Source organism: Echeneis naucrates, chromosome 13 (genome assembly GCF_900963305.1).
Source record: "Echeneis naucrates chromosome 13, fEcheNa1.1, whole genome shotgun sequence".
NCBI classification, from domain to species: Eukaryota; Metazoa; Chordata; class Actinopteri; order Carangiformes; family Echeneidae; genus Echeneis; species Echeneis naucrates.
Window position 1 is genome coordinate 6,670,136 of NC_042523.1, and position 17,923 is coordinate 6,688,058.

The 17,923-nt window shown below is 39.6% G+C and overlaps 1 protein-coding gene across 1 annotated transcript in view; it reads right to left on the reverse strand.

The window, feature by feature from the left end:
* fndc3a (fibronectin type III domain containing 3A) overlaps positions 1-17,923 on the reverse strand; it is a 43,912-nt gene that overhangs the window by 24,985 nt on the left and 1,004 nt on the right. Inside the window, exons 2-3 of the mRNA XM_029517157.1 lie at positions 14,897-15,040; positions 3,267-3,342 (exon numbers count right to left, since the gene is read on the reverse strand). Coding sequence (XP_029373017.1) covers positions 3,267-3,342; positions 14,897-15,007 — 187 coding nt within the window. The 5' untranslated portion in view covers positions 15,008-15,040. The remainder of the gene's footprint in view (positions 1-3,266; positions 3,343-14,896; positions 15,041-17,923) is intronic.

The window sequence follows — 17,923 nt, forward strand, 5'->3', positions numbered from 1 at the left end:
CAGAATGGTTGTCTTGTTTTTTTTTTTAGAAGGCACATCTCTATCAGGCTAAATCAGCCCAGCCGAACTAGAATGTACCTTCAGCCACCAGCCAGAGACTGAATCATCCAGTGTGATGTGAATCACAGTGAGACTAACTAAGATAAAGGCGTGAACCTAACCAACCCAATGGTACTGATGCTGCCCTGTCTTTTAAGTCACCTGGTCTGGATATGTAGCCCTCAATTCTACAGTGGCAGACACCACAAAAGGCCCATCCTGAGATATCTGGGGGTGACTGAGGTTTTGATGGCATGTAAACTCCCACAGTAATTGATCTTATGGTGAGGACGGTTGTGAGCAGGAAGATGCTGACTGGCCAGGCTAATTAGCATCCATAAAGCTAAATTAGGGAAGCTAAAGGCCCAATCTCTGAGGCAGGTATCAAAAAAAGCTAAATGCTTTCTATAAACTGCATTTTACAAGAATGTCTGTTTGTATTCAACAGGCTGTCATGCGCTAACACGTAGTAACTACGCACATTCAGCAGCTAAAAATACATACTGAATACACAAATTGGTGTGGGATGGAAAAGCACATGTAACCAGATCATCCTGGCTTTGTAACTGTGTCACACCGTTCCTGAGTACATACTAGGTTCAGAGGTGAAAGCAGACATATATCCAACAGACACTTGAGTAGGTAAGTCTGTTGTGAACACAATAAATCAAACCAACTAAGGACATGCACATACATGAGTGCTGCATGTACAAACACACGAACACACGAACATACAAACAAACACACAAACACACAAACACACAAACACACACAAACACACAAACACACACAAACACACACAAACACACACACACACACACACACACACACACACACACACACACACACACACACACACACACACACACACACACACACACACACACACACACACACACACACACACACACGCTGTTCTTTCCTCCCTGCTTGCACTGCAAGCGGTGAGTCATTCTTCTATTCACGTCACAGAGAGATGAGCGCAGCCTGTGACAGGCCAGTTAGTAGCAGTCACACTGATCTATGTGGCACCTCTCAGCTCTTTGTTTCTCCTCTGATGGAGACACTATGTATGCATGCTCCCTATTAAGGAGCTTTACTCAGCTCATAATGGGGGTCCAGTGAAGGAGCTTAATTAGACAGAAGAGCTTCCGTGTGAGAAAATTGTATGATGGTTTCCTCCCTGGGCAGCGTCACTTTCTATCACTACTTTGGTCTTTTGTCATCTAACCCTGGATGCCTAAGGCCTACTGCGCAGACCTACTGTTTCATTGTTATTCATATACGTCAAAAGGCTTTCTCAAAGGCTAAAGACAATAAAAACCTGTCAGCAGTAGTCTATGCATTGGTCATTAGATTTATACTACAATATCGAAGGCCTGCCTGCTGTGAGTGGTAGTAAACATTCACTCAACCATATCACGGTGACAGCCTTTATTTTTCTTAATAAAGTTATATTAAAAATTTAAGATGCGGCTGTGAGCTCACAGAAATGTCAATATGCAGAGGGCTGCCTGTGGAGCAAGCCAAAATAAAGAAAATAATTTTCTGATCAATATTTTCCCCCAGGCAACCAAATTTTTTCATAATCGTTTACAATTATGAACCCACAGCTCTGCCTCCTACAACTACTCCAGCTGTCTTCCGTTTACAATGTCAGCGACGTGCTGGAGCCAGACTTCATTGTTGCTGTCACAAAGCCAACGCAATCACAAACAATTGAGGAAAAGGAAATGACAGTCATCAGGACAAATAAGAATGTGTAACACATCCTACTCCAACACCGCCATCCTGCCCTTACTCTTCTACCAACACACTGTCATTACACCATATGTTTATTTTACAATTTGATAGTCTGTCGGAGCACAGTTCATTTTATCAGCTGTCAAATTAAGCATTACTTTTGAACACTTGCAGATGAAAGTATAGAGGAAAAAAGTAATAATGACACATTCTGAACTTGTGGAATTGTCATAAACCCCAATAAGAACACATGATAGTTACTGATGTTACAATGATATATTTTGGGAGCTCTATCAACATTTTGCAACCCCATTGTTATCCTCTAAATGCCCCAGCTACTTCTACTTGTGTTAGGACATATTGATTCGTTTAGATAAATTATTTCTAGCTGCAGTATTCTCTGTACGAGCTAAAATCCACAGGCCGCAATCATGTCACTGAACAACCAGGAAGCGATGAGACCATTCTGTTGTCTTCACTGCAAAAATACATCCAGTATATTTCTGGCCAACCCTTTTCTCATTTCATGCTGAAGGAAGTTGCACGAATTTTAAAAAAGGAAATAAACATCTACCTTAGTCCATCTGAGTATGCTAAGACCTTTTAGAATTTTACATTGATTGGTGTGATCAGAATCATTTAAATGCTGGCTGCGAGAGAAAAAAAAAAATGCTGGTTCATCATCATTCTCAATTACAAGTATTTTATTAATAAACTAAAAAAATGGAAAGCAAAAATCTGTTTCTGTAAATACAATTTCTTTGAAGGCTGTCTTAATGATGCAGACAGACCGTCCAAACCAATGATTCCCTGCCGACTTATTTTCTTATTCAAATCTTTGCTTGAAATGTTCTCAAATCTCATTTTTCCATTCTTCTATATTTGTATAGTATTGTGATGTACCTATGTACAGTATGTTGTGATGTTCTTTTTAACTGCATTACCCAGCTCTACATAGTTTTCACATTTGCTGAATTCATTAATTAAGAAAAGTCTCTTGGTTATCCATAGACTTCAGGGGGCAAGTAGAAATACTAAGCATTTGCATCGAACCATACATTTCCTAAACACTTTTGTGACAGCCCTGTAAACAGTGTAGCCAGGGATTTATTTGTCTGGTTGTCACAATGCCCTAAAACTCACACAGTGAAAATATTGCATGTCTGCTGTAGCTCAGGACAACTTTTTTTTTTTTTTTTTTTAAGTAGCACTTTAAATATATAATCATTCATTTTGACAGTCTTTGTGTATAGGAAATTTCATTCCTGAACTTCATTCCCCTGAACCAAGCTAGAAAAGCATGTTCTATTAAGTTGGCTGCTTTCAGGATTGCCAAACATGTAAATCACATGTTAAAGATATGATGTATAGAGTTTTATTCTTTTGCTTTTCTTCTTGCATAAATGGATGTAGATCTATACATATAACATTAACAAAATGCATCCTGAAAACTTACACATACAATGACAGAGCAGCTTCCTTACCTGTGATACACTGAAACTGACCATCCTCTCGTCGAATAGTGAAGGCCTCACCTGGGTTTACCTGCACCAGGATTACCTGTGGAAAATGAGGAGACATTTAATTAGGCTGTCGAAATTCAATTTCACACTTATTACAATTATAGCTCATTAAAACTGAAGCGCCTTTGATTTATGGAAAACTTTACAAGTTGGCATATGCAAACAGATTTTTTTTTTTTTCTTGTATAAAGCGCTGCACGATTGTATAATTCCTGAAACATTAAGCGAGCTTTCACACATGATGGTCTTAATGCCAACCGTGATTGGAGTTTGGCGTTGATTCTTAAAATTAGGTCTGTACCAGACTTGCAATTTTATCAGTCCAATCAGAGTCAGTTCAGTGAGAAGATGTGACTATTTACATTTTTTCATATAGACTATCTGGCAATGAGAAAATCTGTTGTTCCGCACTTTTTTTTTTTTTTTTAGTGACCAACCATACGCCTTGCAGCTGCTATGCTGCAACAGACCCAGTCCTTTTTTAGGGCTACTTAAATGCATAATGGCAATGTGTGGCTGGCGCACAATCCAGCTGCCCAGACCAGATCGCTGTGTAACATGTCTGAACACTGAATCATATTTGCGGTGTTGTCATTTACAACAACCACTTACGTTTCTCTTGGAATGTCATCTGTGTACATTATTATAATGCACACTGACTTTGGGGGGATTACTGCTTTACTTGAAGAATCTCCATTGACTGATTGGTGCCTGACAGATGATTTGGCTTGCTGACTTTCAGGAGGCAGCCCTACTGACGAGATAGTCAAATGAAAATCATAATAAGAATAATTCTTCATACAATTCTTGTCCATGATACTGGCAGAGCCAAAGAAATAAAACATCCAAAGCAGTCTGCTATGGTAAAAAAAAGCTCCTACTACTTACAATATTCACAACAGATTTTATTTATTTATTTTTTTTAATCACCTTTAACTTTCAGACCAATCATTTTCAGGACAAGAATGCGTCATGAGTAATTAACTGAGAGAAAGAGACTGGGGGATGTGCTCAGATGGTGGCTCAGTGCTGACTGCAGTTCAGTTTAGCTCGGGGGATAAAGAGGTATTAAACTGCAAAGGGGAAAAATATATATTTTTCAATAGATAGATATTCTACATATGAGAAAATGGGTAAATACCAATAACTGCTGCTACACCCGGAGGACTGAATCCTTAGATTGTGGAGTATATGCATCTGAGGTGGTGTTTAATATAACCCACTCAATCAATACACAAACTCTTACTCTACCCAGCTCTTATCAACTTTCAAAGCCAATTTCAGGGGGGGGGAGACAAAAAAAAAAAAAAAAAATCCTGGTTCAGAGTATGTCAGACCCTTGATAAGAGGACGTGTAATATCATAAATAAAGTTCCAATTTGGCACCAGATATGTAATATTAGTTCCTTATGATCGAACAAATCATTTTAATGGATATGTATGTGCGGTGTGTGTGAGATGAGGGAGTATGGATTAAATGTGCCAATAACTGGAATAAGACGACAAGCAGAGGACAACTTGGTATGCAACCCCTGCCGACAGCCAATTGTGATTGCAATTTAAAAAGAAGCCCATGAAATCACAGCTTGGCTGTCTTCCACGACAATATAATTCAAAAAACGGGGACCTTTTTTTTTAATTTAATCTAATAAAATGGATGCTGTTAAAACTTTCAAAGTCTGGGTTAATGTAGCACAAATGTACCTCTTTTGTAATAGGAAAAAAAAAAACTGTTTACTTAAGGAAGATGGTGGCAACAGATGAAACGAGACAGTACAGGCAGCAAAGGATGCAAGTGTTATTTCAGACTCTTTAACACGGTACAAGACAGGAAATGTCAAATAGCATTCAATCTTTACATAATTATTGTGCCAATTTTTCTGATTAAAAACTGTCAAAGATATTGACATGTTACTAAACTGTTTTCTGCCTTTACAATGAATCAGGCTTTCTTTTTTAAATCTCCAACAATGTGCAACAATTTTTTATGACTGGTCACCAAGACTGATGGAAATATGAGATACACACTGCTACCTGGCACTGAGTCATGCTTTTCCAACAGACAGGAGCATCAGAATTGAACATGAAGCAGCCTCCACAAAAAAAAAAAAAAAAAAAAAAACCCAACCCAAAATAATAATAATAGTAAAATGTTAACTTATGTCAAAAATAAACTTTTCAGATCATTTTAGCATCTCCAACACTATCACCTTCTTTTGATAACTAACAAATAAATCAAAATATAATTATTAACAAAACTCAAGACAAGCATTTTCTTTTTCCATTCAATCACCAGGTTGGATTGTAGACAGCCTAAAACTTCCCTCTCCAATCCATCACTCTCTTAACCTTATCTTTATCAACGCCACAACAAGGATTTGTTGTCCCGCACTGTGTGTGCACTCGTTACCTCACTCTTGTGGAAGTCGCTGTCATAGAATCTACACTCCCTTGGCAAAGGGCTTTGGCTCTCATCGAGCACAGAAATCATCAGCACCTCCATCTCTGACACTGCTCCCATTCATGTGCTCAGCAGGGAGAGGAAAGAGCCCTTTGACTGCCACACACAGAAGCTCATATGTTCACACACACCCACACAAGCAGCGTCAGCAGCAAGTGTGGAAGGGGGTGGTGGGGGTAGTGGGGGTGGAAGACTGGAGAAGGGAGCGGGGAGGGGGTAGCAGGGGAGGTCTGATTGAATCAAAGTCTAGGCACTTCACAGTCGGGTGCATGTATGTATTTGTTGTCCAACCCCCCCACCCCCTCCATCTACCCTCCTTGGATGATTCCTCTCTTCTGTAATCTAATATTTACATTGGAAGTTAGGTTGGAAATCTATACCATGACATTCACCACATGTTAATTAAATAAAAACAGGAGGAAATCTTGCTCTCAAAATATTTGACTGCTACTTACTGTTGCCCGCATTGCTTTTTCTCATTCAGGCGTCGCTATTCACGCAGACACAGAGAAGAAAAAGATGGTCAAGGGTCTACCAGACCCGCCACCACTTCACCCAACCCTCATGAGAAATCATCACATGACCTGCGATGCTAACACATCTGTCTGAGCAGCTCCTTTACACCCTCTACTTCCATCCAACTCCTGCACAAATATCCAGGAGTAAGCGTGGAGTGCAGCTGGGGCTATGCAAGCAGATGGGGCTGATTCTCTTGTGTTGGATGTAGCCTTCACACAAAGTGTGGTGTGAGTCTCATGTTTGCGTCGCCTGGTTCAGCCTCATCTGCTCCATAGCGGCACTCTGCAGCAGGCAGCTTGTTCACTCTCTCCTCTGGCTCCAGTGCAGCCTTCCCACCGTCAGTATCCACAGCAACCCCCTCAACAAATAAGCCACATCGATGTCCGCGCCAAACCTTTAGAGGAGGGACCGAAATCTTATCAGCAGTAGCCACTCTCCGGAAAAGGAGACAGAAGAAACCAGGAAAATTGGACCAAAAAGGAGAAAGGACTTTGGATGATGCCTCAGTTTGCTATTCAGTTTCCTCCTTGCCTCTGTCACTGACTGTGTGCCGGCTCAGTTAATGCCTTCTGAGCTCCTTGATATGGTTCATTTCAATAGCATTCCATCAGGGTGTGATCACAGCACAGCTGAGCTGGCAAGGGTATAAGGGTTCCATAGCGTGGGGAGTCCTTTGTTCTGCCTTTTTCACAACAACAACAATGGCGTGAGGGAGCTGGGCGACCCACGCAGCTTTCTGAGGCTGACATACACGACTACACTACCTTCCCTCGTCCCTCCCCCTCTCCCTCTCCCTCTCCCTGTCTCTCTCTCTCTCATTCACAGAGCGACATGCCGTACACCCTCTCTTAATACTCGGATCGATGTGAGAGGAGATGAGGTTGTGGGAGTTCAATTGCAGCGCTCCAGTGCTGGTGACAATTGCAGCCTCGAGTTCCCTCCTGTCTTCAAAGATCACTAAGCAGCCCACTGACAGTCACAACGGACACTATTTGTACGGTGACACAATAAACAAGGCTTACAAGTATTCACTGCTTCTGTAACATCTGTCCTCATTCATTCTGAATAGATATTTCCTTAAAGGGAAAGTGCTGATCACTTGAGCAGCATGTGCCAACTTGGATACCATAATTTCCAGATTATAAGACGCTACTTTTTTCACATGCATTGAACCCTGCGGCTTAAACAATTATGCGGCTAATTTATGGATTTTTACAGGTAACTGTACAATACTCTTAGCATCACATCAGACCAATGGAACTATCGAACAGGACACAGGGGACCAATGAAATTGTTCGAATTAAATTAAAACTCACCCACACTAAATTCTTCACATTAGTCATTTATTTTGCGCTTCATGCACACACCCTTATCATGGAAAACACACGGAACAATGCATAAAATGAAGCTTTCAAGTTTAAGTCAATCGATCTGGCGAAAAGGCGAAATTTTTCTGTGTAATATAATTGCCATATGCCATTTCCTCCCATATTTCCAGCACCTGCAGCTTATAAACAAGTACGGCCTATATATGTACAAAACAGTTTTTCTCTTTAAATTTAGCGGGTCGGCTTATATTCAGTTGCGCTCTATAGTCCGGAAATTACGGTACTCTGCGTCACCGATACTGCTGCACACGAGGCACATGAAACCCTCCACCAAATGAAATCCTTGGCTTCAATGAACTCTGTAAAAATTAGAGAAGCTGGATTTGAGGTATTAGATAAATATATAGCTGCAAGTAGAACTAATCAGGGACTCAAGTACAACAGGCTTATGAAGTAAGATGATTTGAAATATGAGGAGAAATTAATTTGTGAATTATGGATCAAAGCCCAAAACGAAAGCTGAATTGTCCACAGTTTGGATTTAAATGTTTTTATCTTATATTCTTCCTTCTTCTATTTTTTTTTATAAATACATCTAATATACATGTTATAATCAACCAAACAAACAAACCATGTGTTTTTGGAAAATTTTCAGGGGGCAGAAATGGCTTAATGTAGTTTGATTGTAACTGAACACCACAGTAACACTTTGGCATATCAATTCCTGAAATTATTTTAGCTGATCAGTTTGAGTAGCATCCATCTTTTTTATTTTAACAAAGTAAAATGAAATACGTATTCTGCTCCACCAGAACAAGCTATTTAATGCAGTGCCTTTGCTAGGGCAAGTACCGTTTGTTTTTAATTACTTGCTGCCATTTTCCCCCAAATTTACTGCAACAATGGAGAAACAGGTTCTCAAACTATCTGCATAAACAGCCTGGTCTTTTCCAAAAGGTTATTAGAACTTTTTTCCCCTTTCAAAGTCACAGCTACATAATATCCTGCCATATTGTAATGCAATTTGCGTTTTCGGATGAAGGACCTAAGCAGGATACTAAGGCATTTTCATTCATTTCTGCTAGTAATATTCTTCTCACTGTTTTGCTTTGTATTGAGGCATTACTTCATTTTGGAGATTCAACAGAGGCAGTTTTTCAGTTTTCAGTTTTCAGCATTGTCTAAAACTCAATTTTGAAAAAATATTTTATATATTTTTTTCTATATTATATTTATATTTTATAAAAATAAAATATACATAGAAAAATACAACTTTTTAGATTAATCAGGTTCCACCTCCCTCTGATAACTCTTCTTGCCTTGGGCAACTATCAGTCGCAGTTAGGCTGCATCAAAACAGACTCTGTATTAAACCAAAGCAAGCAGGTGATGTGTTGCATTTACTGATGAGTGAAGAAGAATCTGCTAAATCCAGTCCAAGGAAGTTCCTTGAATGCACCCCTTTTCGACATTATAACCTGAACAATGTTCAACTTCTTTGCCCTGTGATACACCATGATTTTCATCAACCTTCCCCAAAACACACACAGAGTATGTAGCTTCGATGCCTGCGCGACCACTTTCTTTGGACGAGAATAGACTGAAAGAGTGCCACAATACTGCAAAGGTTACTTTTCACGCAGATGACTAAACACTGCAATGTGCAATGGTTTCGGGGTCACATTCACAACACAGATGATCTTTTTAACAGAGCGCTGGTTGCGAGAGACCGCACATTAAAAGAACGGGAAGAGCGAAAATCTGATTTATAGAACTGTGTCCGAAAGTCAAGCAATAAATCTTGCGGCCAACGCTGTAAAAATTTCCATTCATGGTGGGGCCCTATGCAAAGAGAGGGAGGATCAATTAGCACACACTGTCACACAGGTGGCCACCGCTGTGTTTTATTACCCTAGAGAATGGTCCTGCTCTGTGCATTCATGGCTGTTAGCTCTGACGTTTCTCTGCTGTTGGTGACACAGAGTTCAGGTTTCTCATTATTTGTTCCGCTTAATTGTTTACTGTGCATTGATGTGACGTAGCAGCTGGGAGGACAGGAAACAGGAGCCAAATGACCAAAGGAAAATCCTGCTGGTGTCAAAACTAGCCAGGCACTGACATAGTCTCCCTGCAGCTGATGGCAGACGCTTACGTGTGCAATGATAATTCAAGGCAATTTGATGATCCTCTACCCTCCAGGTTCCCTGGGAAACATTGCATGACGGGATAGTAAGATAGAAAGAGACTGAAAAAAAAAAAAAGATATTCTGTGCAATGTTCATGCTGTAGCACATCTTTAGAAATATTCATTATCTTCTTAGTAATGTTCGCTCTGTTATAGGATTTATCTGCACAACCAAAAAAATTTCAAAGCACATAGGTGAGGTCTGGGTTAGATGCTTTGTCTCCAGAATATCATATCAAACCAAATAAAGATCTTTCAGGCAAGAGAAATTTACTAACAGAAAAATAAAATAGTCCTGTGTTTGGATGTCTCACAGATGATTCACATCTGTCAGACAGTTCCTGTGGTTCTGGTGTGACATGGTTGATGGGCTGCGGTGGTCCTGCTACAGTTGGACTTTTCTTTTCTTTTTGTTTTTTTTTAAATGGAACCACAGTATCTTCTGGCTCATGCCCTTCCAACTTCTACGTGGATCTCTGCAAATTCCAGACATGCATTCATGCATGTCCAGAACTTTTGTCCTCCTCAGGACTCACTTCAATCTGGCTCCTCTCCCACATAGCCCAGACCTGTGAAGTGATGCACTTAGTCTAGTCCTTCCAGAGCAATTTCTCATCACAGTAAAGACACTTCGTACCTTGTGTTGTCCTTGGGTTATGGGTCACCTTCCATATGTTTTGTACATTTTTAATTAAAAAGCATTATGCGCTCTTCTTGGATTTCCAACACTTTCTACCCTGTTAGCTATGAGACGATCACAAAACGATCTGATATCACATTTTATATTTGAAAGGAAAAATACATATTTGCTATTTTTGTGCCAAAAAAAAGAGCATTTAAGTGAATGAGTCACAAGGATTTTTATGTATTTTGTAGTGTAGTCTATTTTATACTGACAAAAAGAATTAATTTGCAAATCATGCTTATTTATTCAACGTTTTGTATTAGTATCATTATTTCTTGTTTTCAGAAAAACGCTATTGAATAAAATTGTAGAAATGAGAGGTTATTTGTAAGTTTGCTCTGCTGCTAAGGTAAATTTTCCTGTCTGAAGAAGTTGGTGGGGATTTTTGCTTCAAATAAGATTTGGTCATTAATGCATTTGTGGGATATGATCAACCTTCTGTGAAGCACTAGATCTTCAGGGCAGATTCGTGGTCACAGTGACTCTCCTTCGTTAAGTGCGCAGTTGGTTAGCATGCTAACTTCAGTAGAACACAACATGCGGCAGACAAGAACAAACACGAGTGTTGCTTTCAACCTCTGGAGATGGCTCGTGGTGAATAGAAGAGTGACGTATGATGCTGAATCTGACTTGAAATGAAACTGATGTTAACGCTGAAACTGGTTATGTCACACAAAAGCTTCAAATGGCTCTAAAACTAACAAAATATTTACACTCTGGAGTGGGCTTAAACCATTCAATGCATATATTGATCACCTGAAGTTTCTGTAACTGCTTCAAGGGGTCGATTGTATTTATAAATAAATGGTTATTGATGATGCTCAGATTGATCCACTGATTCAGTGGAGAAGACATTCAGTACTTGTATCTTCTGGGTAAATTGGTGGAGTAATAATGGCATGGGTTGTGTCAGCCGCTCAGAAGAAAGTGTCCTAGATGGCACTGAGTAATGCACTGTCCACCTCCTCACAATAGCTGACAAATAGTGTACTCACCTCCATTTTCACAGATGGTTCAGAGGCTGACCAGGAGACAGGCAGAGTAGGTTGCATTTTTGTCACAACCTCTCAGGCCCTCTGGCAACTTGTGAGGGGGCACATGTCCACGGCCTGATCTCCTGTGTCTGGCTATAACATGCAAGGCCAGCACTGAAGACGGCTGAGGCGAGAGCGAGGTCTCACTATCCCACAGTAACATTAGCCCACGCATGGCATGTTGCCATCAGCAGGCCACACACACTCATGGTTGCATTTTCACTGTTCAGTTAGTGTTGTTACTATTTAATACAGAGTCTTCACACACACGAGCAGAACAAAATGCGTTTCTGGTTTTAAAATCTCAACCCATGTCACAGACAGTAGGCTGTCCTGAAAACTCATGTAATCATATACATTTTCCCCAAAAGGTTGATTGTTTCCGAGGCAATTGTTTCTAATAGAGACAACCCAGCAAGTCTGTACTAAGAATTGATACTGTGAGAACTATCTATCCTGCATCTACACTAACAGCTTATCAGTTTTTTTCCCCCCTCAAAATTGTTTTCTTTACTTGCAATCTGTCAGTTTACAAACAGACTTGATAACCGTCAAAAGGAGAGAACCATAACAACACAAACACAAAGAGCATGAAAACATTAAATAGCAGATCTCGCAAAAGGTGAAATAATAACAATAAATCTACATACCCATCAGCACAAAAAGCTAAGTACATAAGCCATTAGCTAGGCTTATACATTGACAAAAACAAGCTGATTAATCTTTCACCAATTTAGCTTTAAACCAAATGGCAAGAGCTTGGTAAAATAAAGTTTGGGGAAAGACGGGCTTAAATGAATAGAAGCAGTGAATCATGCTGTATCCAAATCGTCTCTAAAAAGGAATCATCTCAGGTAATGACCCCGGGAGAACAGCTTCTGCTCTGACTCAGAATAATTGGTCCAACAGAGCGTTAATACTAAGGCAAGACTGGGAGAAAGAAACCAAGAACAAAGAATGAGGTACTGTTGCAGCTTCTCCAAGTAAAGGTCAGAAACAGAGGGGTCAGCTATCGCTGTGAATCCTCTTCACTGTCACCACAGTCCTGCTTCACCCTGTCAGGGCCCAGACCCCCCCGTGGTTCCTGCTCCTCATTCTGCAGCTGTCATTATATTTACACACCTCCTTAGACACAAAACACACATGAGCTAAATCTAAGTCACTGCAACACACAAACAACAATCCTTGAAAAGCTCTACATCAAAGGCTTTGAAATTTCCTGCACTTTTTACAATACACAGAAACTTCATCCGGAGCAGAAAACACTGAATGTAAGACCAGTTTACAATGAACAAACTAACACTGCTTAAAAATATAGTTTGAAAGTTAAGACAAGCATTTGGCCAAAAGATCCCATGAATCTTTTTAGTCTGAACTGTAAGCAATGGCCACCATCCTGCTTCAAATCAGATTTAATTGTTGAAGTCATGACCAGAACTTTGTCTGTTTCCATTTGCAAATGATGCCACAATCAGTCACATTATCTCAAATCGTAACTAGTCTAGAATGTGTGCCTGTGTATGACCCACCACTCTTCAGCTGAGAAGAATGTACGAGAAATCCAAAGCAGAAGCCAGACCATTTTAACATTAGAAAGTCCACAATGTTGTTAAATGTAATATAACTAACTAATAGATCTTGTCATTTGGAAGAGAATGCATCCGTGTCTTACTAATTGATTATGACACATACACAAAAACACAATAGCATTGGTTTGTAGCACCCATGATTTGAACCTCTCAGATTCTATTTAATGTAACATTTAAAAAAAATACAAAAATCAAGTGAGGGCAATGTTGGAGACCCATTGTTTTCCCATCTACCTTTGTATCATTTAAGTGGGTACTGATACATCAGAGACGACGCCCTTAATGGAAACAAAAAACAAAGTCAAAATGATGTGGCTTGAAAAACACAGATACCACAGTGTTATTTGATATATGCTATTCTTTCTCACACAAGCACATTTCAGTGTATTTCATTGATCATGAACGAACTGATCTGAGCAGCAGGGTGGTAATGATGTAAGCCAGGAAGGAACATCCACAATTTATTCCTCTAGCCCTCATAAAACAATGTAAACACTGACATGGGGCATGTTTGGATAATCAGGTGGTAAGGTAAGTGAATTCCATGAAAACAACAACCTCACAGCCCATCACAACAACCAGCAAAATTTGATCTCTATGTGAACAAAGCCTGATTCAGGTGGGGGTTTTTCCACTGTGGAAAATAGTAAAGACGAGTGGAAAGGTGGAAAGGAAAGTTACAGGGCAGTGCTAATATTAGCAAGTCTTATCTGGACAAACTGCATAAGACTGAGGAAATGAAAGGAAAGATATCACAGTGGGTTCCGTGCAGTCCCCCGGGAAGTCACGGAAACTTAACCAAATCGAATTGATGACCATCAAAATGACAGGGAAATCATCCAGGCTTGTCAGAGTTACTCAACCTCACTCTGATACTGACAAGAGTTGATTGGGGTGGAGGGGGGTATCACTCCATATCCAGAAAAGGCTGATATAAAAACTGAGAGATGTGTGGTTCATAACTAACAAGCACCTGTTGCCCATGAAGTAAATTCCATGTGCAAATGCAGCAATGATAGCAAATTTGTCTGGGTTGTTTCAATTCTTATCTGAGTAAAAACACCATCTGCATATTTTGCTTAGCATCTGAAACAAGCCAACAGTTTAGGTTTCACTAAGGTGTAAATGCTCATAGATTCATGAAAAATGTCAGTGTATCAGGAAATGGTTTTGCATTTAAAGAAACAGAATACCAGAGTGTGAGATATGTTTCTTGATGGTGCTGCAGATTATTCAATTCAAATCCTTATATTAAACAAAAAAGGAAATTCACACAGCAATGTCCAATTTTTCTACAGACGCATAGCTCAACATTGTGCAGGGTTACAGGCACCTTTTCGATTTATTATCAGCCTCTGCTGGACTACATATCAGGCTGAACAGCACATTAGTATTTCCCTGCTTGTGCTGGTCATATATTATGTCACTGCCTCTTGTGTTACTGCTACTTGTTGAGTAAGTGCTGAAGCGCACCTGCTAAAATTTCTCAAATTGGACTGATTACGTCAATGAATGTGGAAGCAACTTAAGGCACCACCATTCCAGACTTTGCAAAAACGATCTGGTGTACACAACAGTACAAATACATCAGCATTTTTTGCACAAAAAAAAAATCCCGGACACAATACAACGTCAACTGTACACTTAAGGAAGAAGAAGAAAAAGGATACACAAGTCAGAATTTCTAGAAAATATTGAAGCAAGTTGCTACAAGTCCATCTGGGCACAACTTGATGCATAAATTGAGATTGATAGGCAACAGACATCAAAAATGACAAGTCTGAGTGTACCTGCTGGGGGCCATCCCCGTTGACCATGGCTGGGGGTGGTGGTGAAGCCAGGATTGGGAGTTCAGGGCTGAGAAGCTGGCCGGACTCCAGAGGTGGGGTGTGGTCTGCCATGTCTCCCTCATTCACACCACTGAAGAGGTACTCCTGTAACAAAGACATAGTAATCAGCAGAAATAAACACACCAAATTGCATAGAAGAACTACATTTAGCAAGATTGCCCTTGGATAGGGCTTCTTTCACCATTCCGCTCGTATATATTATGAACATGACCATCTGTATTTATTATATGATATTGGGTGGGGCTGGGTGATACTGTAGAAAATCTTTTCCACCCCAATAACAATTTAAATCAAAATTTTCCTTATTAAAAAACCAGCTAAAATGGAAAAAAGTATATTGAAAGAAAGTTTTGCTTTTATTTGTTAAAATTTTTCCTCCTGGGATTTCAACAATAGTTACCGTTCGAGTTAAAGTGGAAAAATGTAAAAGCTGTTATCACTCTCACCGCGTTTTCTTACAAAGTCTAAGTAATGTAGCTGTCCAATATGCCGAATCACAGCAATCACAGCAATTGTTCGAATCAAACCAGATATCGACAAGCTCAGCCTAGTCTTAACTATGGGAGCCCGAGGGGAGCATTAGGGCAAATGCTAAAGGGAAACCCCAATTTCATAAAAAAATAAATAAATAAATAAAATAAATCACCAAAAACTGCCGATTTTAATTAACTGATTCAATCGATTAACCACGCAGCCCTAACATCAAGATTACTTCCTTATCAACTGGACAAAAGGTCATAAAAGCGTGTTAAAATTATGATTGACTATATTTACAGTTTATTCCTTAAAAAAATGGGGTATTATGAAAGACTCTTTGTTTGCTAAATTGTTCATGAGGGAGGACAAAATAAACCTTGCCAAAAAGAGGGGGCAGGTTTGCTTTAGCACAGCCACTAACATTCTGAGCTATTGCAAATCTGAGCTAACATTCATTAATGAAGGACGCTAAGTATGCTAACCGTTCCCATATGTCTGCTTCCATCTCCAGTTCTGTCCCTTTTCCCTTTTGTGTGGGGAAAAAAGTGTTAAACAATATATTAAGCATAACAAAGTAATTGTCTTAAGACTTAATCCAGTTGTGCAAATAAAAGCTAGGTGGTCGGTAGAAATATTCACATCTGTCCATCCCTTCAACTTGCAATTATTTCTATCACATATTGAGAGTGGGATTTTGATAACCACAAAATATCTATTTAGTAAATATGTGAAGAGCTTTTTTTGTTCATATTAAAATGGATTTCATTAGATGAATAAAAATGTCATTAATACTTTTAGAACAGGAGGGTTAGCAATAAAGTACAAGGATCTCTCCATTACATGGTGTAATTTTTCAAAAATGAGATTAAGATCCATTTAATTATTTAAAGTTCCAACTTCTGAGTCTAATAACCACTAAACATAGTTTTTCCTTAGTGAAGAAATAGTGACAAACTCAATCCCACTGACTAAGAACATGACGCACATCATTTATTAATTTCCAGGCACTGTGATTGTTTTCCACAACTCATCATGCAGTGGCACAGCAGTCCACTTGCTCAATCGGAAGGATATTTTCTGATGGCATCAGTGAGGTCAGGTCAGACTATCTGCTTTTTCCTCCTCCAGGTCTGATGGAAAGCCTTGTATAGACTATGTAAAATTATGCATCAGCCAAAATAGAGTCAAAAGAGTGTTGTTTTTTTGTTTTTTTTGTAAGCAGTCTACTTAAGAGGAAGAGTTTATTGATAAGCATCAGCATGTGTGTCTTCTCAGTGGTGATGCAACCCAAAATAAACTTCTTTGCATATGACAAATAACTAACCAAAAGAGGTTAGGGTGACATATCAACCTATATATATATATATATATATATATATATATCAAATCCTGCCAAATCTAACCTTATTAGAGCATCAAGGGAGGATTATTAAACAAATAAGGCTAAGAGAGCAAAGGGCCACACTCATGACCTACCACTTGTGAAAGGCATTTTAACAGTATCATATGGCAAAAAGAAATTAGAGTCAGAAAACAACAGAACACCATGAGAGAAATGCAACATGTGTCCTTGAACCTAATTACAATCTAGCACATGCGCCCTGATACCTCACAGTGATCTGGCTTATCTGTTGGCTTTAGCCCCTCCCCTCCTTAAGCTTAAACAACAAAGTCAGTTTACATTGCGATGGTCAATGAACTGGATTTGAGGGAACTACTGCTGCAGTAGAGGACTGACATGAGATTAGCGCAGTATTACTAGCAGGCTTTAGATGATGGCAGCCTCCCTCACTGGTCATTAGGCCCCCCCCGAGTCACCACTGCAACTGCTTGGTGTATTCCTCAAAAAGCCACTTCTAAGTAAATCCTTGTTTACTTTTTAAAAATGGTATGCTACTAACACACCCACAATTGCTACCTAAGAGTTCGGGTAAAGGGGTAGAAGGAAAAGTTAAGAATTCCCCCCAATCCAGGCCTTTCCCTCCTTTCCATTTATTCCTAACCACCTACCTTTCACGAATTTGAGTAAAACTCACGGTGGAGAGTACAACGTCATCCAAGAAGGGTCAATAGATAATGGATAATTTGACGGCATTTTGTATATTCTGAGTGCCATGTAACCATGACTGTGATACGAGTACACATCACTGGTACTTTGTGTCCGTCCTTACGCCTCCTCTAGGTAAACATTTGTCTTTAAAAAGATGTTGAGAAATGATCAGAAATCACCACTGTCAGGGAAAAACAACAGCTGTGGTTGCATCATTCACTGCCTCTCATGTTACAGTACAGTAAACATCACTCTGATATCGACATTCTCGCAACATCTGTTGTTGCCCTAGTTTAAATCATATTTGACTGTGGCAGGCAGAGCAGTTAACAATGACAGCTGTTTTTCAGTTACAGTTTTGGTGAAACGGGTATGGGGTTCGGGGAAACACCTGAATGGTTAAAATAACCAGCGATTCTGTCTAAACCGCACTTGTACTT